The sequence below is a fragment of the Charadrius vociferus genome, unplaced genomic scaffold (assembly GCF_000708025.1).
Source record: "Charadrius vociferus isolate BGI_N301 unplaced genomic scaffold, ASM70802v2 scaffold459, whole genome shotgun sequence".
Lineage (NCBI taxonomy): Eukaryota > Metazoa > Chordata > Aves > Charadriiformes > Charadriidae > Charadrius > Charadrius vociferus.
Window position 1 is genome coordinate 2,118,032 of NW_009650249.1, and position 27,232 is coordinate 2,145,263.

Genomic DNA, 27,232 nt, shown 5'->3' on the forward strand with positions numbered 1-27,232 from the left:
GGGGGGGTGTTATGTGCCCACACCCCCCTCCCCGGTTTTTATCTCGTCTTCACGGAGTAACAGGGTTTGGCCCTTTTTAATTGCAAACTTGGAATTTTAAGAGTCTGTCTCTTGCCCCAACCTGAGAAATACTCGATTTTTCTTGGGGTTTGGGGGTTTTTTTTGGTCAATGTTTAATAACTTTGTCCCGAGCAGAGATTATTTTTTTTTTTTAACCAGGCAGATCATGAGTAAGGAATTTCCTTTATTAAGCTGGAGGGAGGTGGGCTACGGGGTCGCATTTATCTTACCGTGGTTTAATGCTGGGTTCAGCAATCCGGTCGGTGATCAATTTACCCGCTTCCTGCTGCGTCTCCCCAGGTTTTCAGGAAAACACAAGGTTTAAACGTTAAAAAGTTCTGGTAGGCCACACAGCTCTCGAACAATGGCTGTGCTTGAATTTCCAGGCTAACTTTCCAAAGGAAAAAAAACCAAAAAACAAAAAACAAACCCAAACCAAAAAGGTGTCCCAACGCAAACTCTCTTCTAGTTCTTCTAGTTCACGATTGGACTTTCTGACACACGCATCTTCCGCGGACTTAATTTTTTTAATATCGTCTGCTATTTTTAGAGGAGTATTGAGTAAGAGCGGCGGAGCTCTGAACGCGTAGCTGTGCTCTCCGCAGATTAAAGCTGCCTGATTCAGCGTCGTCGCCACTTGGGCTTAAAACTTGCTTGGGGATGGCTCCGAAGTTTTTGTTGCTTGTGGAACATCCCATAATCTAAAGTATTTTGCTTGTAATGATAACACAGAGCGGTTTATTTACATGCTGTGTTTTTATCAAGGGAGAAGGAAGATTGTCCGCTTGGAGCGCATGGTAGCAGTGTAGGAGCCTTTGTGTGTAAATACGTAACTCTTCCCAGCGAATGGTTTATCTGGGAAAAGTTTATTATGTATTTTTATGTAGAGTTTGGGACTGAGAAGGGTTCTTGGAGCCGTTAGCAAGCGGCGAGCCTCGCAGCTGCTGGTTAGCTAATGAATGCGCGTTGTGTAGGTGACTTCACATATTTCTGATGCTCTGTGTGCTTTGAATGACAGGATTCAGCTGTCCGCTACATTTAACACGGCATTTCTATAAAAACACAGCTCGGAACTAAACTTGAACTACCCAGAATGCTCCTTTCCCCTTTGCTCCCTTTCAAAATGTCGCCTTTGCCAAGTTTTTTCCTCTCATGTTTGGAGCTGCCTCCTCTCTGTTAGACGAAAGAGGAAGCGGCTGGGAGCAGGAGGCACTTGTGCGGATCTTCACAGTACCTTGACGGAGATTTTGCTACTCTCAGAAGCCCCTCCCCAGCGTTTATAGTAACGCGATTATGAATGATTTGCGTGCAAATTAAACCAGAACTGAGGGGTTTTGCAGCCCAGCTGCCTTTTGAGCCAGGAAAGGAACGTTGTGGCTGTGCAGATTTCCACTCTCAACTTTGTACCTTGTGGTATTTCCAGTGGTCACCGGGGCTTGTCACACTATATAGATACTTGAAACTCTGTGTGGATTCATAGTATCTTCCTGTATTTTCTTTAAAGACTGCCCTGAGCTAACTTGTAACCTCCTTTCTTGAGGCTGATTTCATTGTGCGCAGTGAATTTACACCCCAACTTGGTGATATGTGAATTTCTTATCAGTAATTACTTAATTATTTTTTTTTTCTTCTTGCATAGAGGAGATTTATTGCTTCATTTCATGTTACTGAAGGATTTTTGAGAGTGTTTAGTAAAGGAAAGTGGCGAAAATGCCATTAAATGGTAGTATTGTAGTCTTAAAAATCACTTTAGCAATACCAGGTGTTGTCACAGTGTTTTATGAAGTATTTGGGGAAGGTAGTGATCTCCAGACTTTTTGAAAGACAGAGGAGTTCTGTTAAACCTTACTGGTATTTGAGTTGTGAAGGTCTTTGAATGTATAAAAAGCCTTGCAGGGTTGCTTGTTTACGTGGCCATGGTGGCTTGGGGGGTGTGTGTCAACAAACGCGCGTCGATGCTGCAATTAAAAAAATCTTGTCTCCGCAGTTCTTATAGTCATTTTCTTCTAAATATTAACACTGTTCTCAATTAGTGGGACAAACCTGAGTCAGTTTGATCAAAGATAGGACTCAGATTTTTTTTTTTTTTTTGGTGTCAACTTTCTTTCTCCGCTATTAGAAAATTGTTCTTGGAAGTTGCTTGTAGTAGTTGACTGTTGTTCAAAACTACTATGATGAGCGGAGAGGAAACAGAGCCGCCTTTCAGGCCCTTGGAGCTGCCGGCAGGATCAGGGCCAAGGTTTGCAGCCACCAAGGTGCGAGAGTAAAAGCGTTCTCGTGCTGCTGTGCAGCTGTGCTGGGCGGCCGTACCGGCTCAGCTCCCCCTCTGGTTTCATCCTTACCGCTCTCTGTGGTATTTGTGGGATTGCGTTTAGGTAACCAAAGTCATGAACGAGCAATCTATTTAAAAAATAATAATCATAACTCTGACTAGAGAGTGCCTTTAGAAAGAAATTCGATTTTGCTGTGCGTTGGGTGAGCGTTATGTAACGGGGGAAAACACTTTTCTGTTCACACATTAATGTCTATTGCTCTCGGGATCAGCTGATAATACTGTCTTCAACAAAATAACAAACTTGTGTGGTTTTGGGATGCTGTCAAAACAGTTGGGGGGGATAGTAAATTAGTGAGTTGCTGTCAGCCTGGTCTGCTTCTTTTCCTCCTGCACGCAGATGATTTTGGGTGTGTGCAAAGCGTTTGGGGTATTTTCAGTGTCGGATGGTTTCTGTGACTCGTCCAGCTTTCCCCCAGCGCTGGTGAGAGCGGGACCGGTGCTGCAGGCTGCTCCGGCTCTGGAAGGTTCTCCCGAGATCCCGGGCGTTGAGAGGTTAGCTGCTTTTTCTCCAGGGAATCTCATATAAAACACACCGGTGTGTTTTACCAACTCATGACTGAAGCCAGCTTCTGAGTTTGCAGGCAGAGTGCGCGTTGTGTTTGGGCCTTAATTAACTGTATAAGCAGAAATTCAGCATTTTAAGTTTGCATTTGGAAAAAAAAAAACAAACCACCCAACCCACTGTTGCCTGGATGTTTTGTATGACTGAGTGAACACATCGTGATATGGTGGGACTTGGGTATTGATTGAAGATCTGCCTCGTAATTTGTCAGGTGTAAACAAGCACGGCGAGCACTGATGGTGTAATTTGCGTTCCACCGGATTTTTCGGGGGCTTTTTTCTAGCAATCTTCTGTGGCAGCTCTCCCATTGGCGTTTTGTCCATCGCATAAATTGGCATTCGGATTTCGGTGTAATGGGCACTTTACGTGAAGCTTGTGTATACTGATAACAATTTGCAGCAGAAAATGTGGGATTTTTGGCTAGTGTGCATTTTCATACCATATTTTAGTCGCTAGGTGAACAAAGCAAATAACTGTGTTAAAAGGAGTCAGATTTGGCATCGTGATGTCTCCCTGCCAGTCGCGAGAAGGGTGTGTTATTTAATAGGTAAAGCTGAAGCTGTAAGGATTTCATGTTTTCTTTCCCTTCTCTCTTTCTCGCCGTCTCTCCCCCCCTCCCCTCACCCCCCGTAGGTGTTGGTGGAATGAGCGTTGCGTGTGTTTTGAAGAGAAAAGCAGTACTCTGGCAGGACTCGTTCAGCCCCCACCTGAAACAGCACACTCAAGATACAGCTAATCCCAACATGCCTGTTGTATTGACATCTGGAACAGGGTCCCAGGCTCAGCAACAGCCGGCTGCAAATCAGGCGCTTGCAGCAGGGACACACTCCAGTCCTGTTCCCGGATCCATAGGAGTTGCAGGCCGCTCTCAGGACGACGCTATGGTGGATTACTTCTTCCAGAGGCAGCATGGTGAGCAGCTTGGGGGAGGAGGAAGTGGTGGAGGCGGCTATAATAACAGCAAACATCGCTGGCCTACTGGGGATAACATTCATGCAGAACATCAGGTAAAAAAAAAAGTTCAATGTTTCCAAACTCAAAACACGTGAACGCATCGGGCTTATGATAGATGCTTTTAATGACGTTTTTTAAAGCTTGCGCTGGTTATTGTGTGGTTGGAATGGCGACAGTTGTACCTTTTGTTTTCTCTTTTCAGGATCGCAGTGCCTTGGTAGCCATAAGCTGAAACATTTCTGCTCTTGAGGGTGTTGAAATCCCCGATCCACTCTCTGTGACAGTCAAATGCATGTTTGCACAATTTATCATTCCCTTTATTGATTTTTTTTTTTTTTTTTTTTTGTGGATGCGTGAACCAGCGGAGCAGTCACTGCTGCTGCTTTTCAAATCTGTTGCTGTAGTTAAATAATTCTTATGTAATGGTATTACAAAACTGCCAATGCATGTAGGTTGAGCTTTTACCATTCCCAATATTGAAAAACACAGTTCTGGAAGTTGCTGGTAATGTGTTTTCCTGGGTTTCTTTGCTTGTTTGTTTTGGGGTTTGGGCTTTTCTGGTTATAATTGGGAGGGGAAGGTGCTATTAATGTGCTTAGCTGAACTGAGAAGAGAACAGCTTTAAGAATGTCATGAAACAGTGCTTTTAGAAACAAGGCTAACTTCTTATAGCAGCTCAACATTTCTAAAAGGGTAATGGGCCAAAACGTGTCTCAGGAGTAGTGTTTACTAGAAGTCTTTTCAGTAGTTGCATTGTCAGATGTGCTGCAGTTAAATGAGCGCATGACTCACTCTAGCTTTCTGTCTGTGACCTGTAAGTAACTCGTCAAAGATGTGCTTCCTCTGCTAAGAGAGCAGACCTTAAGCATAAGTGCATTTTAAAAACGAATGGTTTCTGCAAATCTTGTCAGAGCAGCAGACAGAAAGCTTTTCCAACCTTTATGAGTATCTCCTGCCTCTAGTTTTTCAAATAAAAGCCAACGAGGGTTTGTTCCTCTGCTGTGCCTCCCCAGGGGATGTGTTGCCATCCGGACCATTTAAAAGCAAACATTGCAGTGAATTTTGCAACCTCACTCAAGTCAGTGTGTACATCAACAAAGAAGTAAACAAGTGCTCTGTTAATTTATTCTGGAAGAAAAATCGCATAAAATATGGCAACATGAACTAAGCAGCCAGAAGAATATTGTTATTCCCTTATGTGGAAACATAGTATTTAGTTACCACTTTAAAGGAAGTAACTGCATTGAAATGAGATACATTTTTTTCTGTTAACTATCCAAGTTTTCATTCTTTAAATGTACAACTTGTTTCAAGGGACATTGATGGAAGAGATCTTAATGCACTTTAAGTTGTGTAAGAAACAATAAGCAAAAACTTCTTTCTGAAAGGCTGAAACTTTTAGGTTTTTCAAATACAAGCTGTCACGCGGTCTGGTGTGGAGGTGTTGAGGCTGGAACTGCTATTGTTTGGACATTTTGTGGAAGGATGACTTCATGAACTAAAATGCACGTCATAAAATTCTTGCTTTTTTTTTTTTTTTTCCCCAACTCATACTTTCATCTTCCTTTCTCTGAAAATCCCTAAAAGCAAAGACAACAAAACTCACTGGAGATGGGGAGGGGCCAGGACGGAACACCCAAATCCTGCAGTCATTAAAAATTGCACTGGTATTTGACCTTCTTTTACTGCATTCTTTAGTAACCAGAAGGCTTAAACTTTCACTCGAAGAAAGAATCCGACCTCTTACAGAGACTTGCCTGGGTGTCAGTAGATGTGGTGCTCTTGCTCAGCTTGATTTTCTTCAGAAACTTCTTGAACGAAATGATGCTAATAAATGTACCACTTAATGAAAGAAAAGTTCATGAGCTTACACTAGTTTTAAATGAACTTTTAAAAAATAATGCGTGTATTCTTTGGAGGCAGAACACTTCTGAGAATGGACAAAATATACCTGCAGGATTAGGCTCACAAGGTTCTGTGTGATGATTTCTCTGGTTTTCTCCCATGTGTCCTGTGATCTGAAGCTCAAGAAATACTCGCCGTAGTACAATTAATGTTGGGAACTTAACTGGTCTCCTTCATGCTGGTTTTCACACCGGCTGTAATGTATTTGTCACATAGTTCTGATGTTTTGTGTTCAGCATGCATCTTTAAACCAATCTTTGTGTTTAATTTCTTCAAAGTCAACTCTGAGATGGGGCAGTAACCCTTTTCTTGTGTGTCTTATTTGATACTGTATACACCAGTGATTGCTGGGCAGTTTTATCTATGTGTTTATTGCTTCAGCCTTTCTTGAGTGCCTCTTTTTCCATGGTTCTCGTTTGCCTCGGGGTTTTACTCATGGGAAGCAGAATGCAGGATATACGTAATCCTAATACTGCCATTCCTTTTGACTTTTTGGCCACCTCTGCATCTGCTTCTTAAGTTATAAATTCCTTGGAGCAAGAGCTAATCTTACGCATACAAAATGATTTAATTCAGTTTGGGCTTAACCGGGGTAGAATTGAATTTGTCCTGCAAGAATAGAAGTGGGAGGAAGTGCTGGGACATGCAGAGAAATGGGGAATCATTATGGATGTCTGCTAAGTCTCAATTTCGTATAGATACACTTGTATTACTGTACATTTTTGATTTTAGACTTTCCAACACAATGCAGCGAGGGCCCTTGCCTTGTTGCCTTGAAGACTGGTTGGGAAACTGAGTAGCTGAAAGATAATGGAAAATCAGAAAAAATAATTATAGGGTAATATAGGTTAATGCCTGCCTAGAGCTTGGGAGGTCGTGATTAAAGGTAGAGGGATTTTTTTAATTGTTGAATCCCAGTTTCTTCTTTGTTACGTATGTAGACAGACATCTAGATCCGTCTGTTGGTGATAATACTCCAGTGATTTTTACCAAATGATAGCATTTCATCATGTGTTATTAAATAGCTGCGAGTGTTGTGAGTCAGAACTTATTTACAGGATCGTTGCTTTTCATTTTTCATTGTGCTGGCTCTTCCTCCTTGTCATTGGTTCGTACTTTGACTAGCAGCTCTGAGAATTTAGCTGTGAATGGCTTTACTAAGGGTGGCTTAAGCAAAAGTGTCTCTGCTCCCAAGGAAGTACATAGTGTCCTCTTGTTGCGAACAGCAGGAAGCTGCTGCTTCTTTTTGTATTTTACCTAAAACTTTCTTTTCCTTTTGCATTTTCCCCTTTTCCAGAACGTGGCGGGGGGCGCAAGTTTTTGTAGACAATTAAGGAATTAAAGATGCTACTGTCATTCTGTGTGTTTAGGTATCAACGGTACGCCATCCACTCAAATAGCATATATTATGAATTCCTCTTTGTTCTTGCAGACGCTGAAGTAATGTTGAAATGGACTTTTCTTTCTAGCTGGGAATCACTGAACTCCTAAGCAAACTTCCAGCTGTCTGCAGCTGCAAATACTTAATCACCAAACTTTACATGGGAGATGCTTCAATCAGCCAAGTCGTGGCTGCAAAACGTAGTCTTCTGTTTTTAGCCACAAAAAGCAGAAGGGTGAGGTTGAGGTTCAATGTCTACCAGTAATTCCGAGATTCAAACTGAAGAGGTTTAGGCTGTCGTTCATCTACGACGCCCAGTTACTCTCCAGGCTGTTTGGGCAGACAGTACGCTAGCTGCACTAGGCTGTTGGTATTCTGTTTATCCTGCAAAAAAAATTGGTAGAGATCAGAACGTAGGTGAGAGAAGAGGTAGAAGATGACTCCTGATGAGTAATGGCTTAGGTTGGATCTGTCTCGGCTATGAAAGGTTGCGTATCTCATTACAAATCCAAACCACCATCTCCTACTCCTGAGGGGAAGGAAAAGATGGTCAAGATATTCAGCTGGGACGAGTTATCAACACCGAGCAGGTTTTTAGGAAAATTGGCTGGGTTTCCTGGGATGGGGTCTCCTGTGGCTTGTGCATGCATGTATGTTCTTGAACTGGAGCGAAGAGAGAGTTTCTTTGGTGGTGGTCCCTTCTGAATTGCAGTGAATGGTTATACTTAGACTGTCTGAATTGCAGTTAGGGTAATCTGGGAGTTGCTTAGTAGAAGCAAATGATTTTAGGCATTTGCTTTCTTTGAGAGCATGTTTAATTAATAATTTGAGACAATAGAACTCTGCAGGGATCGTCTTGTTGAATGTGGGGAATTTTTCACATATAGTTGGTGAAGAATAGTGAGAGCAACAGGGCTGGGACTGGATTTTATGCTCTGTTTTGCCTTTTGGCAACGTGACCGTGCAACTTCTTAACTGGGAACTTGAATTCAAGTGGAGACAGAAGGTAATTCTCCTGGCAGCTACCCTTCCAGAGCACAGCTACTCAAACTATGCTGCTTGCTGCTGTGAAAGTGTCTGGATTTGATGTTTGACAATGTTTGGTGCCTGTTGGCAGGCACCGTGACCAGAGTTTGCCTTAAAATTGTGGCAAGGTCCTCTAAAAAGATCCTGGAAGGAAAGGAAGCAGAAGCCCTAGTGTTTATTCTTCCAAAGTGAAATCCCATTTAAATGACAATTAACTCTTCAGGACAGAGATTTCCTGAGCTGCTGGTGGGAAGCAGGTAGTGTATGAGGGCCGCTGTGGTCCAAATAAGCTGCTTGTTGTCTGTGCTAGAGTTGAAGGCATGGAGCGAGTCCTCACTCACGGACACCATGTGATAGCACACGTGGCTCTGTTCTTGAAGATCGCTTTCTGATGTATGTTTCATTAAATGGGTTGAATTTTCATGGGTACTGCCTTGTATCACGGTAAACTAGTTAAGGCTTTTCTTGCGTTTACACTGAAATGGCTGCGCTAACTTGATACCCGGATAATTTAGAACATAATACCTTGCTGAAATGAAATGTCTGGTTTGGCTGATTTGTTTTGCAGAGATTTCTCTACAGTAAAGGGTTATCTCAGGGGAGGGGAATTAGAACATTTAATTTAGTTTACTGCGTTACATTGCCCTTTGAAAACTCCTCCTCAGATAGGAGTGTGAGTAGATTGGCTAAGTTGGATATTTAAGGTTGGGTATTGGAAAAACCTTCTCTTGTACAGTGGGAAAAACCACCCTGGAATCTTCAGAAAGTTAGTCGAAGAATGTGCTTCCTCTGAATTCGTAGGTTTTGCTGTCCCTGACAGGCAGTTGGAGGGTATCTGGCTGTAGTTGGGATTGCACAAGCAACCTGACGTGTGTGTGCTGGCTTTGGGATTTCTCCGTGGCATATCGCCTTTGGAGGCTGCTTCCTCGCTGTGCTGCTTGCTCAGAAAGAGCAAAGAGATTTTCACACTACTGAATTTGCAGATTTCAATGCTTCAAGAAGACTTCAAGTATTTCAGTTAATATATTGCACCCGAGTGTGTTTTAAATAGAGCTTTATTAGAGCATAGCTTCTGCTTGTTTTCTTCCCTCTCTCCAACTTTGCTTCTTCCCTTATCAGCTCTTTTGTGGTTTGCTGAGTTGGTGTGACCTATCTGTGCTTCTGCAGAACAGGTTGTGATGATATTCATACCGTTTTTGTAAATGGTTGAAAGTTTACATAAGATTCATGCCATATAATCCATCCACAGTAGCTTCTTCCTTGCAAACTGGCACAGTTAATTTCGACTGCTGATCAGAAACCTCCTTAACAAAGAGCTGTTCCAGAGCATTGAATCTAGTGTTGCCCGTGTTTGAAAACTTGCTTTTAGGTGTATGCTGAGACGATTTGAAAGCTGTCTTCTCTGAATGATGATCTTGCGGGTCTGCGATGAACAAACTTGCCTTTGTGTGCGGATATCATGTGATGCCGCGCTCCCTCCCGTCAAGCGATCTGCTCACAGATATCGTGTTACTCCTCTTCCTTTGTTAAGGGTAACTTTTGTTCTAGGGCAGTTGTTTTTATTGGGAGCATCTGGCCGTGTTACTTACCCTGTACTGAAGCTGTGCTTCGGGCCTTGATTCTGCACTGGGGTGAAACTTGACAGTTATTAAACCTTCAAATTAGCCCTTCGCCCTGTTGCCACCACTCGGTGTGGCACGGGGCCACCGGCAGCTGTTCCTGACCGAAGCACCGAGCTTGGCACTGCATCGAGGCATTGCCGCGTCCCTTCTGTACACCTTTTTCCCTCTGAACTTAGACCTCAGAAAGTCAGAGTAGGAGTGGGAGTGAAACAAGGGGGGGATCAAACGGGCCAGATCTCAGTGTAGCCCTGAGTGCTTGCGCAAAAAACATTGTTCCAGACACACATCTGGGAAGCAGAAGAGGGTTTTCCCAAGGTATTGCCAGCTCCAGCAGGGCAAAACGAAGGTTGCTTCTTCTGTAATCCAGTATTTTGGAAGTTTGCACCCCAACAATACGTGCCCGAGACATCGCAGGGTAACCTAAATTCCACAGTAATGAAGCACTTCCCTCAGTGAATAAAATCTGAGGAAAAACATAATTAGCTAACTAAGCCGAGCCACTCTGAAAGGCTGCCTTTCTTGCATTTATTTCTGGACCCTGAATCATTAATCATCTTGGCTAAATGCCATGTAAAGCATTAGCCAATCTGCACTTTCAATAGCTTTTTGCTTCGAATGCTAATGGTAGTAGCAATTCTAATGATGAATCCTTTACTACAAAAATAGTAGTTAAACCACCTAATCCTGTCTAATACTTGTGACTTCACATTCTTTCTTTACCGACTATTGTTATAGGAGAGGACTAAAAATAGTGCTGTAATCAGTTGATGGAACAACATATTTTAACCCTGGATCTGGTTGTTAGTGGCAAGCCTGGGGCTGACAGTGCGCGGTGCTTTTCTTATTGTCAGCTGGTAAATACTCTTTTTTTCCTCTCCTAGATACTCTATGTGTGTGTGTATGCACGTGGGGTAGATAGTTTTTAAATAACGTGCTACGTGAGCTGTTCAAACAAGACAAACGCCGGCAGTCTCCCACAGCTGAGTAGGAGGCATTTGTTTCCATCTGAAATTTGTAAACCTTTGGTTAATTTAAAAGGCTCTAACTACTTGTGAGTACGTAAATCAAGTGCTGCAAAGTATTTAGGCTGTTCAACCAGCTATATATATACACATATTTTCCCCCCTCCTCACATTCTAAGGATGTTTTTTTCAGGTAGCAGCCTGAATGTTTTTGGTATTTCTTGTTCTTACTGCCTCAGTCTCTGTGTTCTTGTAGTAATGTTGACCTTTTTTTGAGGAATGTTTTACTAGAAAATATAAAAATTTTGTATTTTTTTTTTTCTATTACAAATTCAGCAAAACTTAAAATGTGGATGCCTAGTGGATGGAAACTATACATGACACTTGCCTTTTTACACTTGCAGAGTACGCATGAGTTGAAAATAAATAAATATCCAAGTAATAATCACACTTTTGAGGTGCTCTAGGTAAGCAGCGCCCCTAATGTGCCACTGCGAACAGGGGACAACTTGGAATCTCTCATGTGTTGTCTTCTCACAGAAACAAACAAACACTATTCATCTTAGGAGCTGGGAAATCCCAACATTTGGATGTATCCTGACGAGTATAACAGTAATGCGATTTCCCTCATTCCTCTGCAGGAGTAGGAAAGCGGAACGAGTGGTCTCATAGCAAGGCGAGGAGCATGGGCCCATGAAGCTTGCGCAGAGCTGAGATTGTGGGAGCGCTCCCTCCCTCCCTCCAGGCTTGCCGGGAGCACGACCAGCATCAGCTGAGAACGAGGAGTGAGCCCCTCCCGTGGATTTGTGGTCCCAACAGCCGGCTTTTGCCCCTGCTTTTGTTTGCCAGGGTGGCAAATGAGTATTGGGTGCTTCCCCCAGAATTCCTTACGGTAGTATCCAGGGGATGCCCTGGAGTTTGTTTGCTTGGCTGGCGGGACTGAACCCTGCAGTAGGCCCTGTAATTTACTGCAGATCAAAGAAATTTTGAAAGCAGTCATTTATATGTTCTGTCTTTCTGAAATCCTGCCTTTGCAGAGCCCATCCTCCCTCCCTTTTCGCCGATGCTGTCCTGGGGGGGTTTGCCTCCTGCTCACAAGTAGAATTGGAGGAGAGGGGTAGCGGGAGACTTAAGTGCTGTAACCTAAGGGAGGGAGAAGTGAGGGCTGGATAGATCCTGGTGTAAGAACGTGTTTGGGGAAGGAGAGGGGCAGCCTTTGAGATGGGGCTACGCAGGGAGCGGCGTTAGGGAGAGGGGAAATGGAGAAACTGGACCGAGAGCTGAGGCTTACAGAAGCAGCCTTCCAGTTTGCTTTGGTTACCCTACTTAACATAATTGGCTTAATAGAAATAGATAGTTTAAACCTTCTTCAATTGCTGTTACTGCTAATAAATGCAGATATTTGATCTGTTGTCCAACATCAAAAAATAAAATAAAAATCATAAACCCTCAGGCTTTACAGTGCACTTGTAGAGACAAATTTTTTAAGTTATCAGCTACAATATTTTCAGGTGGTTATTTCTCAGCTTCTTTTTCTCCAAAGGAATTTTCTATACTCGTCAGGATACATCCAAATGTTGGGATTTCCCAGCTCCTAAGATGAATAGTGTTTGTTTGTTTCTGTGAGAAGACAACACATGAGAGATTCCAAGTTGTCCCCTGTTTATTTGCTTGTTTTTTCTCCTGTATGTTTGGCTTTTTTCTTTGTTTAATTCCACCTGTCCCTTCTCTTACTGGGCAACATCCCTTGCATGAGGAGGAAGAAAAAACCCTTTGTGATTAAGAGTGAAATTTAGCCTTTGATAGTTTTGCTTTCTGTCTGTCTAGGTGAATATAAATTCTACATAAACGAGGATTCCTTAATATATAAGGCTAGTGTACAATCCCCTGAGATGCCCGCAGACCATGAAATGTGATACAGTATTACACTTTGAATTTATATTTAAAGGTCATATTAGCAACCATATTTGCTTAATATAAGGTGCAGTATTAACACTGATTATTGACATTAATATTTACCTAAAATTACAATTCAGCTACTTTGCTGGTAGTTATCAGTTTAGGAAAAACCCTCGGATTATTCTAGAATAAAAAATATGGTACTGGAAATCCGAAAGGTAAATAGACTGTTGCTCTCATGTTAATTTGTTAGGTCCTTCAAATCCCTGTTTAGTAATCGTAAGGACAGTTTGGGGCCCCGGTTCCTGTTAATTTAACTGACTGTAGAATTCCTTCTGACAAGTGCCGTTTAGCCCCGTGGGCCTTGGTGTTTCCTAGGTTAAAATTAACTGGGGTTTTCAGCACCAGCGGTGCAGCGTGTCTGCGCAGGTGCCGGGGTTTATTGCTGCTTTCGGTGGGCACCCTGCTGCTTTCGCAGGTTTCCCTGCTCATCCTTTGCTGCGCTGCAGCTTTCCAGCACGGGGGACGTCAGCCCCTGTTTTGGGATGGTTTGTTAGAGGTGGGACAGGTCCTGGTCTTTGTCTGTAAGTTGTTCCTTTCAGTCTCGCTGTCTCTCACCAGTGATCCAGACCTTTGGGTCTGTGGTGGCGCCCAGGATGATCGCCTGAGTCTGCTTTGCTATAGAAGAATACGAGACAGCTTCCAAAACTTCTAAATACTGGCTGTGTGTGTCACCCAGTACGTTTTGGGGTGTGCTCAGAGGCAGGGACAACTGGCTCGCCTGGGTTTGTGGTGTGGTAGGGGAGCAGCAGGTCCTGTACCAAACGGTACTGGCGCTTAGAACATCTTTAGCCGCTGGGATGTTGCTTTCTCTATTTCTGGTGTATCTCTATAAATTCAAAAGTGTTCCAGGTATGGACAAGGACTAGTGTCTTTGGAGCTTTGGGACCAGGAAAGCATTTGCCTCTGCGTTGCTGTCATTGAGTTTTGCAATGGTGAAGCCCTCCAATCTTATTTAAAAAAAAAAAAAAAGTGTGATTGTCCTGTGGAAGATGGCTCCCTGGCACAAATTAGCTGCGAGCTGCTTGAGGGGTCGGCAAATCCACAGTGAATGCGTTCGAAACGGAGAAGCTCTTCTGCTGTGTGGGAGGTTGAGGTTTGGAAGCGGCCGCTGCCATAGGGAGAAATTGGTTTGCGTTGCTGCAACGTGCAGTAGGTGAGAGCAGAACGTGTTCTGTGCCTTGTCTCGGCCTCTCTAAAATAGACGGTGGGTATCCGCTGTTGAAACTTGGGAAGAAAGGTGGCTGTAGCCTCACCGTGTGTGAGTCTGAGGGGGTTTATTCAGGAGACTGAAAATAAGATGTGGAGGTCTGACCTAGAGTGACTGTGTGATGAGTAATACAGCCGTCTCTCGCTTTAGCGCCTGTTTTCCAGAGCAAAGGTGAAAATTGGTTAAGAGGGCTTTTGAGAGACGGAACTGACTTCAGCCTCGGCGAAGCGAAGCGATCCAGTGGGTTTGCTCCGGTTTCTCGGCGTGGCTGGTAGTTCCTGTGCCAGGGGAGTCCGCGCTGGGGGATGCGCTTTCGCTGTGAAGGCAGGAAATTATTTATGAGTCAGTGAAGTGGCTATAAGCTGGAGTGTGTTATAGTGACATACATTCATATATTAGCCTGCGTGGAAATTGCTCTTCTTGAATGAGATTCTCATTAATTTTGGTGAGATTTACATAATTCCTGAGTGCATACACAGCACTTAACGTGAAGGGGAGGGGTGTTCTTGTGCAATGAAATTGCTTTGTGGCTCTCATTCGGTAGCAGTGTTGCTGATGTACAGAGCCGTAATTTTGTTAAGCAGGCTTCAAAAGCGCGCTTGCCGGCTTTCTGCCGTATCAGAAAGAATGAGTGCTCTTGACAGGAAGGTAGGGAGGGCTGTCCTTGGCGAGGATGTGCCCTTCGCGTTTCGCCCTGCAGAGGCTGCAACGGGGGTGCACCGAGGGGTGCTGCTGGCTGAGAGCCGGAGTCGGGTTTTGTCGAAGCGATTGGGACTGCGGGTGACCTCTCTTCCTGGGATTCCTGGTTTCTCGAGATCACCTCTTCTTTCAAGGAACCAGGTTGTCATGTCGTATCCAGATGTCAGGGCATTGCTTCCTTGTGCAGCCAATTTATCTTGGCGTTGTCTTCTGGATTTCTTTCAAAACCCTGGTGCAGTGGGGAACCAGATTTTATGGTAATCAAATCTCATTGACGTTAGCGCTCATCTGTGAAGAAGTTCTTTCTCTGTGGACCTCCTCGTGTCTGGTGTTAACACCGTCGTGACTCTGCCCTGCGTGTCTGTGTTTGTTATAGGTCAGTGGCAGTTAGCAGGAATAGATGCCGATGGGGCATTAGACCATCTACGTTGTTTAGTTGCCATTTCAGAGTCTTGCCTGCCTTTTGGAGTGCTGAGGTGTAGGAAGTCATGGCTTTGGCCCTACGGTCTGCTGCTTCAGAAGCTATTTGTTCTTCTTTCGAAGGGAAATGAAGGAGCCCTGTGATATTTGTGTGTACCGTGTAAGAAAATGAGGCGAAGAGGTGTTGCTATTTAATATTACAGAAGCGGGAAATGAGAAGAGGACCTTTTGAGTACAGTCTTTGACTACCGAATAATAAACTAGCCTGTATTACAAACAACCAGATCAGGGGAGATAAAGGAACGATGTGACTGAGAGAAAGGGCCTCAGCATTGGTGATTGTATACAGTTTGAGCACACAGTGCCTGGAAGTCAGGCACAGAGACCTGATTTAGGAGATGTTTTTATCCATAATTGTTAGGACTGATGAAAGAGAGATGAGTAGGGGTATGCCTTAAATGTCGGTAATGAATAATTTCTTCTGTTACTTGACCTCTGAGAGCAGGTAGAGAAGCCAATATTATTTTTTTGCTTTTGATAGTCACTGGGGCGGCGTATATTGGGAAGGAGATGGAGGCCGCCCGTTTCCACTGTGTGTCACTTAGCAGGGGAGGCTGGGATGGCAACAGGCGAACTAAGCCATGTTTGAAGGACAGCTTCCTTCAGACCCTTGTGAGCAGAGTGAAAATAATAGCACTCTAAGTGTGCAATTCAACCAACCCAGTATGAAGAAGCTGGCGCCCACTTTGCTTTCAAGTTTATCCTGCTTTTTTGCCCTTTACCACTCGTCTTGGTCTCTGTATCACCTCTGTAGTAATCAATTACCATGGCATCCTTTGAAGACAAACATGCTCCTCCATATTGGAAAGGCACAAATGGTCAACACTGAGAAGAGCTATGTATGTTTACTGGACTGGAGCTCTTGGAGCAAGAGGAATTGCTAAATTGTTGTGGTTTCTAGTGGAGGATCATGAACTTGAGTTCAAGGCATTGACCGTGTTGGAGATGGTGTCAGTTTTAGTTACACCAGCTCTAGCTTCTCCAGTAAGAATTCAGGCCAGCATGGGAACACGGCTTCACACGTGGCTGTAAATCACATGTTTGTGCTGCTGTGATTGGTTTAACAACATGATAACACATTTTTCTACTCAAGACAAACACTTGAACAAGACATCTGTGAAAATGTTCTTGCATCTAATGTGAACAAATAAAATATATGATTCTAGAATTTTTAACAATGTTTGGTGGAATAAGGATGACCATGTAACATCCTGAAGTACCATGAGGAAGGGTGAGATAAGGGGCTGAGAAGAGGAGTTTGTTCTTGTTCAGAAGCTGCTGGCATGTTCTGCAGGGGGCTGTCACCAGGGATGTTAGAGCAACTGAGGCCACGCGGGAGCTCAGCTTGGCAGCGAGGAGTTGGTGGGGCTGCGATGTGACCAAATCAAAACACAAATGTCTCCTAATACCCTTTTGATTTACGCTAGGAAAGCGACGATTGCATCTTTCTACCAGCTTTGTTTTGAGGTTCCCATAGGACAACATCCACCTTTGGGAGTTCATTTGCTTTGCTGAATTTGGGGACACGTACTACGCAGCCTCTGGTTCTCCACTAGCACTTTCCCCGGCACTGCAGGTCCTGGAGCAGTGCCACAGCGGCTGCATCTGTGGTTTCCTGGGACATTGCTTTAGCAGTGAGAGCGATGAACATCGCCTACTGAATCTCGTTGTATAGTTTCTCTATTCTTCAGATGTCTCATTGAAATAATAATTTGCTGCTGTTCGGCTTTTCATAGCTCAGCGTGTCTGGAGGTTGCAGCATTTTCCATGAGTTCAGCTTGAAATGCTTCCCGGAAGAATTAGGTCTTACGAATTCTGTCTCGCATGAGGCAACCGAAATATCTTGGGTGGCAGATCAGTGACGGAGTTGACAGTAAAGGAAAGTCTTTGGTGTTGCCCGGTGCTGTGGTTTCTGGAAGGTGGAGTCCTGTTTTTACTCTGTGTTCATAGTGGATGGGATAAGCGTCACTGCAGAAGGTGACAAAACTGAGGCGTAACTGAAAATAACTTTGAACTGAGATATGGTAATAAGAGGATACCTTATTTTTAAACTGTGATTCTGAGCGACTGGCCATTGGGGATTTGCGAATTATATAAATATGTATTAGATAATTTAATAATATGTTACTAATCTCTTGCAAAGTGGTATTGTCACAGGATAGTAGAAGGATTCAGACTGGAGGGGCCTTCTGGAGTTTATCTATGGTGCTTTCATTACATCTGATATTCTTGGATGAGGTCCGCTGAATCTTCTCTTAAAATAGGAATAAAGCGTGATCACAACAAAGTCTTGACTTGGTTCTGCTGGAAATAGTGGCAGGAGTATCAGAAGTCATGGTTAAGGTCAGTAAACGTGGTGTAACTCCTTACAGCACTGGTCAGTGGCAGGCTGCTGCATTAGTATTTAACCCAGAATTTGCTTTTTTATGCTCTAAATCACCCACCAGGTATTACTGGGCTCCTTCCCTGGGCCTAGAGGAGGCTGTGTCCAAACCACCTGCTCTGTCTTCTGTGGTGACACAACTAAACACTGCGTGTTAAAAAGAGCCTGTAAAGAACTGCAGTGAATCGAGTGTGTGGATTACTCCTAAAGAAGTGTTGTATAAACTATTATCCCTGCTGTGGCAAAGGTGTATCGGAGCTGCCGGGTGGCAGGCACGATGTGAACACCGGGTAGGAGGTGTGTAGTACCGCGTTTGTGCCATCCCAAGCGTTCGCGGCTGTTGTAACACGTGCTGCTTTGATACAGGTGTGGTGCCCGACGAGGGCAGTCATTTAGTCTGAATCCGAACACATGGTTGAACTTCTCTGCTTTCTCCTTAGGTCCATAGTTGGTTTTTCTGTGTGTCTGTGTATGTGCTCAGTGGCTGCTTCTGTAGGGACTTGCCTGGATGAGGTTTCAGAATGCAAATCAGAAGCGTTTGCTTGTGTTTTCAACATAGCCGACTTATTTAGCCAACAGTTTTAAATTGCCGCTTTTTCCTGTTCTAATTGAATCGGCTTTCGTAAAATCGTGGTCCAAAGCAGAGAACTGCACGACACCGCGAGTAAAGGTCTAGCTACGGGTCCTTTGGGGGAGCAAGGCCAATGTCACCTCCCGGGGCTGTCCCCTTGCTCCCACGGGACCCTGCAAGGACCGCTTCGCTCTCGCCCTGCCCGCGGGCGCCTGCCGGGACCGGCAGGGTCTGGGGTGCCCGGCACGGCTGGGGAGCTGCACGGCCGCCCTGCCACATTCCCCCGACCTCTCGGGAGTGAGGGGAAGGCCGTACCCCGTCAGGGGGTTTCTTAAGGTGTTTCACACCTCAGTTTGTGCTTCTGGATTTCCACTTTGAGACGTGGTTGTGGATAGTAACTAAAATTGGTAACTGGTCCTGAGGCATTGCTTGCTCTCCTTTCTTCATCCCCTACCCCCATTTCAGATGGTGTTATTTAATTTAATTTGCCTTTTGTTTCTGCCGTTGTGTTGTTCTCTTTCGTTTTGATGTAACTTGGATATAAATCTGCCTATTTTATACAAACCTTTGCTTGATTTTTCACCTGAAAGGAAATGATGCCGACTCGCTGGCTTACGGGTTGACTCCCTCACCTGAAGTCATGCAACTCATTGTGAAATATTAGTCTCAGCAATACACGTAGCAAAGGCAGTTGCATTAGATTTTATGTGTCTTAAAAGTAATTTCTACTTTTTCCTTTTTTGTGGGTGTATAAATCTGATGCTATAAACATTGTAGCTTCTGCGAGTCTTAAAGGTAAGTCATCTTTTGGAGCTGAATAACCTTGTTATATGCTGTAATGTGGAATGTAGCTCTCAGTCTGTATCAGAAAAAATGGCTACAAACTGTGATTATCATAAAAAATAAGATCAAATATAAGCATTTCCTCATGTATTTATTTTTTTGTACCCATCTATAAATAGGTGCGTTCCATGGATGAACTGAATCATGATTTTCAAGCGCTTGCTCTGGAAGGACGGGCTATGGGAGAGGTAAGTGAAAGGCCTATAGAAAAAAAACTGTTTATTTTAGGGGGAGGAGGAAAATAAATAACAGGTTTTGAGGCTGCTGGAATGATTCTGAACGTGAGAGTTCTCCATTATGACTGTGAAGCGTGTGTGTGTGTGTGCTCTAACAAAATAAAAACCTGTCAGGCTGGAATACATCTTAGCAGGAGGAACAGCTAAGCCCTCCACCTGTTGTATCATCCAACAGTAAAATGGTGGTTGTAAAAGAACAGTTAGAAATATGTCTTGTGACAAGTGTTACAATACTTGTAGCGTGTTTATTTTGGGATCTAGTGATCTCAGACCCCGTAATATTGTGGGTTGTCTGTCATTGTCTGCTGCCCTGTTTCCACTCCTGGCCACCTTTTGGCTCTTGTCACGAAGCGCAGGAGGGGGTTCGACGTTCCGAGGAGCTGGGCGACGTAAGCCAGGGCTGCAGAAGCGATAAGTGCTTCGGACAGGTCAAAGGACTGAGCAGGGAGTTGTCTGATAATGGGCCCTTCAGTTCTAACTTTATAGAAACCGAACAGGAGTTATTTTAATCTCACAGCGCAGCAAGGCGGTGGCGGGTTTGGGGGAGATGGCCATTGGTTTCCTTTGGACAGAGAGAATTTACCTATTTTTAGGGTGACTGGAAAGAATAATAAGTTACTGTAGTTGGCTGTTAGGTTCCTGAAAGCTGGGTGTAAATGCTTCTTTTCCCTGCCTTGTTCCCTTTTCCTTTATAGTCAGTCCCTTTAGAGGCTCGTGGAAGAACAGAGATGAGAAAATCATGTCTTGTAGGAGAGTATTAATGTGCAGCAGGTCTGTTGTTTCGGAGAGCCTTCTTTTTTGCGTTCCTGTCTGTCAAGTTCAGACTAGGTTATTTTCTCTCTAGGTTAGTCCATCCAATCTCCGTTACCTAGTTTTATGAGCCAGATGAAAAAAAAAAAAATCCCTAGAACCCAAAAATTTATTGTTTTGGAGCAAACAGCAAACCAGGACTGTTGTGTGGTGGGATTCATAATAAGGCGCCTTCTCTCCAGTGAAAGACCTCAGGGAATTCATGGTGCTTAGTCTCTCTCCTCTCCTCCTTTCCTTCTTTCTCTGGAAGATCGTAATACTGAGTTGCATTTTAATTTGACAGTACTTGATAGGAAAATCTCTGTTTCTCTAGGTTATATTAACCTACATTGAGACTATTGACTAAGAGTGGATGAAAATGATTTACAAAGGAGAAAACATGACATTAAAAATCCGTCTAAAGCTTCTGAAAAACAGCTGATGTGCCTCCATATGAAGCATGCCAGTGGAATGACGGGGGTGTGAATGTTCTGTGAATATTATTTTTTTTTTTTTTAGCACCTCACTTGAGCAAGACGTTCATTTTCAGATATAGAGCGTACAGCCTCTTTGAAAGCCCTCTAATAGTAACTGCAGAACTCGTACTTAACGTGGCATTAGGTCATATTAGCTTAAATGCCTGAAGGCATTCCTAAATATGCTGATTTTTACCGAGTCTTAGTTTATTGAGCCATTTCTTGAGAGAAGTGAACCTGGGTTTGGTTTTTTGGAGGAAGTGAGGTTTGCCTTCCAATGATGACTCACCTCTTCCCCCTTCTTCGTGTAAGCGATGCAGCAGGTTTTGGAGCTGGCACCCTTTTGTCCCTGGGCTTTTCCACATACCGGAGCGTGCATCTTTTTCCAGGGAAGGTGACCTTTCACCCTTCTCCTCAAGCTGAGACACACTTTCTTATTTCTCTTGGGATTTTCTTCCTTAGTCCCACAGTTTCCTTTCTTTATCCATTGAATTTTCTCTGTATTTCCACATACACCCAGCTGGCCAATTTAAGGAACTATGTAAACCGAGATCTCCGCAGGATATGCGTATTGGCTTTCAAGACCGTGTTCTTCAACTACGGGCTTTGATTTTGTGCAGCGTGCCCTGTCTGTTGTTTAGATGCCTTAGTGACACACTGATGGTTTCCTCCCCTTCTCCCGCTCCTGGAATGGGAAGGAAACTCACGGAGAAAGTCAGTGTACGAAGAAAAAAATTGTCTGAAATAAATGAGGAAAAGAGCAAATTTGATTTGTATTTCTTGATCTTGTGCCTTCTGAGTCTTACCTGCAGGAAGCGTCAATAACCTCATACCTGAGTTGATAGTGAAAAACCCGGGAGAGAACAATGAGGAAAAGACTGTTTATGCATTTAGTGTATCTTTTTATCTTCTTGTTTTCTTGCTTCTTAGTAAGCAACATCATCATAATTTTAGTGATTTGAGGAGTTTGTGCCTCAGAAGACATCAGACTTATTTATTTTTTTTTTTTCCACATGACACTGTCAAACGATTAAATCTCTTGTCTGGATTTTGACAGCAGGATAGATAATGTTTGCTGATGGACAGATATCCTAATCTGGGGAAATTAAGAATAGTTTAAAAGCCCTGCAACTTTCATCTGATTTGTGGCTGTTGCCATCTTCAAAGTCCCACCCTCCCCCACTGCGACCAGCCCTGTACCCCCCGAAATTTCTGGGCGAGTCAAAAGTGCGATACACTCTCAGGTGTGAGATTGAAAAGAAGAGCCACAGAAAACCCATTTTGCTGTTAAAATGGAAAATATTTGAGCCGTTGATACTTTCAATAATGTTGAAAGTGGCCTTCAAAAAGGGGTGTCTGTTCTCTCCCCATTTTTTAGCACTTAGTCCAGGCTGGTAGCTGTAGTGAAGGAAGTCATCTTGGAGATGTATTACAAGCCGTGTCAGCGTAATGAAGTCTTCACTAGTTTTTTTTTATTAACGTTCCCTTCTCAGCGGACGTTGAACTGGAGAATAATCAAAAGCAATGGTGTCTAGCCATTGGTGAAGAAAGAGAATGGCGCTTCAGAAGTCGTGCGTTGGGGCCGGTCGGTTTTGCCGCTTTAGCGCATAGACCGTGTGTCCGTGCTGCTCGTGCCATCTTCTGAGGTCTCTGATCACACAGCAGTGATGCTTATCTGAGGCTTAACGTGAGCTGTGCAAGTTCTTTTTCTTTTCCGGCCTTCAAGACAGAAGAGCTGGATATCTGCTTTTCTTCGCTTAAATCCTTCTTATCTGTAGCTTTGCAATATTGAGTATTCGTGTAGCGTCTTTTTGGAGTAGTGGACAGTGCTGAGAGACCGCGAGGTGGTCTTTGTCATCGGTGCATTACGTGCATTTCGAGCTGCAGCAGCGTTCTCGGTTTGGTGGTAGGTTATGCTGTGAGATAAGCCTGCGTCTAGAATAAAAGAGCAGCTGGGTGAGTCGCTGGCTGGAACTTAATCCAGGAGGGTGGGAGGAGGATGGGAACATGAAGATATTAAGCAATTGGTAGGTCCTTAACTACAAAAATGGAAGGAATTGGATCAAAAATTTTGAAGTATGAATATCCGGGCTAATGGTGAGCCTCACCCTGCTCTTGAAAAGAAACACTGGTAAGAAATACTTTCCATTTTCACTCGATGAGAATTTAATTCTTGTTCTCTCTGCTGCTCTCCGCTACAGGTTTTAGCGCAGGAGTGTAGTGTAGGTCTGACCGGCCAAACAGTGAAATTGCCACGATCTCCGGGGTTCGTTGTAGCGGATCTCATAAATGGCAGAGGCTGAAGTGATACGTGTTCGCCATATCCAAATTTACGTCCCCTTTATGCAGTTGTTTAGGTCCGAGATAAGGCTTTGCCTCTCTCTCTTTTTCTTTGTTATATTGGGCCCAGGCATTCTTGTATCCGGTTTTAAAAATAACCAGAAAAAAAATAAATACCCAAACCCTAAAAAACACACATGACTTTGCTTTCCCTGCTAATGATGCCTTTAGTGTGTTCTCATAAATTTATGATTCATTGGCAGCTGGGCTGACGACTATTCACAGTTCTGAATAATGTTTCTGTTCAGTTGTTTTTACTTACGTAGCGCAAGTGGCTTTAGAAATGGGGAGATGGAGGCCGTGTTTTGAAGCGTGGTGGAGCCACAGCAGCTACGCCGGCGCATCGGGCTGGCGCGGTGTAGGGTCCCAGAGCACCAGAACCGGGGCAAGACTTGAGCGAGAAGCCCCAGGGGAGGGTTAGGTGGCCCCTCATGGCTGCGGGGCCGGTGAAATGCGGTTAGATTGCCTAGCAGCTTGCCGTCCTGGCACGATGGAGATTTGTGTGTTGTTTGGGGTGTTTTGTTATGTGCAATCAGACCCTTCATTCAGCAAGCCGGTTTTAATCTCTGAGCCGGCAGAAAGCTGCCCGTGCTTTGGGATGGGAGAGTGAAAGCCGTCTTCGGGCAGCAGCGAGCCGTTACACTGCGCGGCTGCTGGGGACGCTCCAGCTGGGATTGCTTGTTGTCTGCTCAGCCTCCCTATCTTGTTTGTTTTTCAGACGGCAACATTTTTTTAGGGTAGATAACGTCTTTGTGTTTGTAAACCTGCAGTGCTGCCCAAATGTGACTTGTCAATACACGCTCTGCCTTCTCCTACCTGTTGCTGCAGATAAACCGAGTTCTCCAGCTGCACAGATGGCTTCTTTTATCTTAATATTTGCCTTGTCTGAAGGGGATCAGTTTGCTTAATTTATCTAATTCGTAATCCCATCTCAGTGGGATCTATATGCATAGGCTCTGGACTTGTTGACTGTAGAATTGCTTTTGTTGATGTAGAAGTTGTTCCCTCCCCTCCTCCCCGCTCTGCTAAATTGAATATTGGCCTAACTCTGTAAGTCCTCTGTAAGAGGGCTTAGAAGGATTACTTTCATACTAGATAGAGTCAATTTTAATAAAAACTGGGGAACAAATAAACTAGTCTAGTTCTGAACTGCTGCATGTTCTTTTTTAATTTCCAACCTGAAGAACTGGATCACTTAAAAAAGGCCAACCATTTTTTTTTTTTTTTTCCCTCATTGCAACTGACTACTTTCTCCGAGGAAAAATTCGTCGCCTTGGCGGCCTGTTGCATAATTCGGTACAGATGATTACTGCTTGCTAAACCTCTAGTTTTGGTTGGAGCAGTATTTGACAGAACAAGGACCCCCGTTGCCATCTGTTAATACTGCTTTTTGGTTCTTCCCCTCCCTGATATCTGTAAATATATCTGGAATCTGCATGTAAAATAAACTCTTTTTCTTTCTGTTCATGGTACACAGATTCCAGTTGGAAACTATCCTTCTAAGGGGGAAAGATTAAACTCTAGACGACAGAGCAGTTGCTGGTTGTGCAGTAAGGGGATGTGTGTGCACAAGATAGTGACCATTAGAATTTTTTCTAATCCTTGCCTGTGATTCACTGCAAAGCTGTAAGAAGGTGTCCGGGTGCAGTTCTTCAAGGTCTTGTTGGTACGTGGATGTGTTTTGACCCTTAACAAAGGGGTAGAGGGTAGGCAAAATAATCAAGGGCAAAATCAGCCTCAAGTGGCCCTCCAGCCAGAGGAAATGGTCTTGCTGCCTTTGGTGGTAGTGACCCAGTTTGTATGGTCAGGAAAATTGAAATATTTATTTAAACGAGCAACCAGACTACAAATAAAAGCTTGCTTTGTATAGTCCACTTCGTAACACAGCTTGTTGCTGTGGCTTATAAACACATATTCATACGAAGTGTTCGTTTCCCTTGTCTTCCAGTTCCAAGTGTCCGCATGGTTTATGCAGCTGTACATGAAGCGTGGCCGAACCTGGTGCCTTCTGTCTGTGGATGTCCCTTTCCACATCTTAAGTGTATAATTTTGTTATAATCGAGATCATAGAATCGCCTAGGTTGGAAGGGACCTTGAAGATCATCAAGTCCAACCATCAACCCAACACTGCCAAACCCACCACTAAACCATTTCCTTCAGCACCACGTCTGCCCCTCTTTTAAATCCCTCCAGGGATGGCGACTCCACTGCCTCCCCAGGCAAAAGATTTGAAAGTGTTTTGTGGGATGGGGCACACTTGTGTTGCCAATGACTGGTTGAAGGTGGTTTTGTTCTTACAGCGGCCAGAGGGTGCCTTGGCAAACTTCTCCCCATCCCTCCTCCAGCCCTGTGGAAAAAAAACGTTTGCAGCCCGCTCTTCGCGAGGGCTCTGCCCGGTTTGCACCATGGACCTGCGAAAGATTGTTCTTTCCTAAAGAGGGGCTTTGAGGGGGACGCTCGGGGGGAGGTAGCTTTGCCTGGGGTGGCCGCTGAAGGCACAGTATTGTCAAAGCATGGTCGTGGTCTGGTGAATCCTTCTGGAGCGAGCTGCTGGTTTGGAAAGGTGTTGTAAATTTTCAAATGGTAGAAATGAAAAATCTCCTTTTGCTGCCACTGTTTATATTTCATGAGAAAGCGAGTACCTCAGAGTATTAATACTAAAAAGGGAGGTTGGACTTAGTTACCTGCAGCACCCGTCCTCAGGAGAAGTGACTGCTGAGCCCTTACGCGTGTTTGCTTCAGATTTTAGGATTGCATTAAAAATACTGAGGTTATCTATAGCTGTGCCTGTGCTTCCCAGGCAGTTGCTGGGCTCCCTCTTGCCCTTTTCTGTGCTGCTTTACAGACGCAGATTTCCTCTTGATTTTTTGCTTAAGTTCCATTTCACCTTAAAGTAGAAATAAATTTCCTAACTTTTGAATTTGCTATTGCTTTCTTGTGTGTATCAGGAAAACTTATTAACATTTTGGAAACTCAAGAGCTTATGAAAGGAGTTTTAATTTTCTTGTAAACTAGAGATTGCTCCTGCCTTGAAAGGAAAACACTCTGTTTTGCTGACTTCTTTCCTCTCTCCCTGCTGCGAGCCCGTGCCCCTTCTCATCCTTTATTTGAGGTGCGACTGCAGAACAGGTTGTGTCCTTCTACGCTGTAAGGTATTCCCAAAGGAAATGAGAAGTGTTCAGTTGCAGCCAAAATTTTGTTGAACTGGTCCATATAGCTTTCTTCTTCAGAATTCCTTGAAATGGAGTGAGGAGGAGAGTAGTTATTTTTGCTGGGCTGGCAGCAGTGGGAGTGAAAAAGCTGCGTTTTACGAAATATGGGAATGACAGAAGCTCAAGAGAAATTGTAACACACCTGATGTGTGTTTATGTTTATAAATACTAGAGAGCACTGGCTTGGCTTTCACCTCCTTAACGTCACCCCCCGGTGCAGATGGAGGAACAGGTTAGTCCGTGTGTTTTGAAATGGGCTTCGCTGATGGGAGTCGCTTGTCCTTACAGTTGCCTTGAGTTATTTTTGGCTTAGGGAAAAGGGGAATGTGGTGCACCTTTCCCTGCTTTTATTGTTCGGTTGAGAGAATCACGAGCAGCCCTATGCTGTGTTTACCATGCAGTGAGGAGTGGGAGGTCTCCCTGCCCAGGGCAGGGGGTTGGAACTTGATGATCTTCAAGGTCCCTTCCAGCCTAAACCATTCTATGATAGATCCTGAAGTCATAGAATCGTAGAACCATAGAATGGTTTGGGTGGGAAGGGACCTTAAAGCTCACCCAGTGCCACCCCCTGCCCTGGGCAGGGCCACCTCCCCCCAGCCCAGGTTGCTCCAAGCCCCGTCCAACCTGGCCTTGAACACCTCCAGGGATGGGGCAGCCACAGCTTCTCGCGGCAACCTGCCCCAGGGGATCACCTCCCTCAGAGTGAAATTTTTTCTCCTCATATCTCACCTCAATCTCCCCTCTTCCAGTTTGAAGCCATGTGTCACTGACACATTTCTAAAAAGTGAGCGACGTGCTGATATTTCATGATGTTTCTCCTGCTGGTGGCAGAGAAGGAGCAGCTGGGGGAAACCCTGTGTTTTCTACTCAGTGGTTTGAGAGTTAAAAGAACAAGTTGAGTCTTGTCCTCCCAGTAGGAAGAAGACAACAAAACCCCAGAGGTAGCTTAGCACTTGGATTAAAATACTTTCTTCAAATTCTAACCTTTTTGAGAGGTTTGGATGAAAATGACTTGCTGCTAAAAAGACTGAAACTAGAATGAGATAGTTTGTAGAGAAAATAGGCAATTAAATGGTCTTGCTTGGACAGTCTGTGTTCAAGGTACGGAGTTTGTAGGCATGAATGGTGTGCCAAATGTTGAAAAACTAGGGAAAATAAAAGTTTGGCATTTCTGTACTGAAAAGTTCTCATACTCAAAGCCAGTGTTTTGAATGAATATTTGACTGT

General features: G+C 44.1%; 1 protein-coding gene across 1 annotated transcript in view; it reads left to right on the plus strand.

The window, feature by feature from the left end:
- The first annotated feature begins 3,601 nt into the window (after positions 1 to 3,601).
- Positions 3,602 to 27,232, plus strand: part of PUM1 (pumilio RNA-binding family member 1) — a 79,349-nt gene continuing 55,718 nt past the window's right edge. Inside the window, 2 exon segments of the mRNA XM_009893006.1 lie at positions 3,602 to 3,964; positions 19,072 to 19,140. Of these exon segments, the coding sequence (XP_009891308.1) occupies positions 3,602 to 3,964; positions 19,072 to 19,140 (432 nt within the window).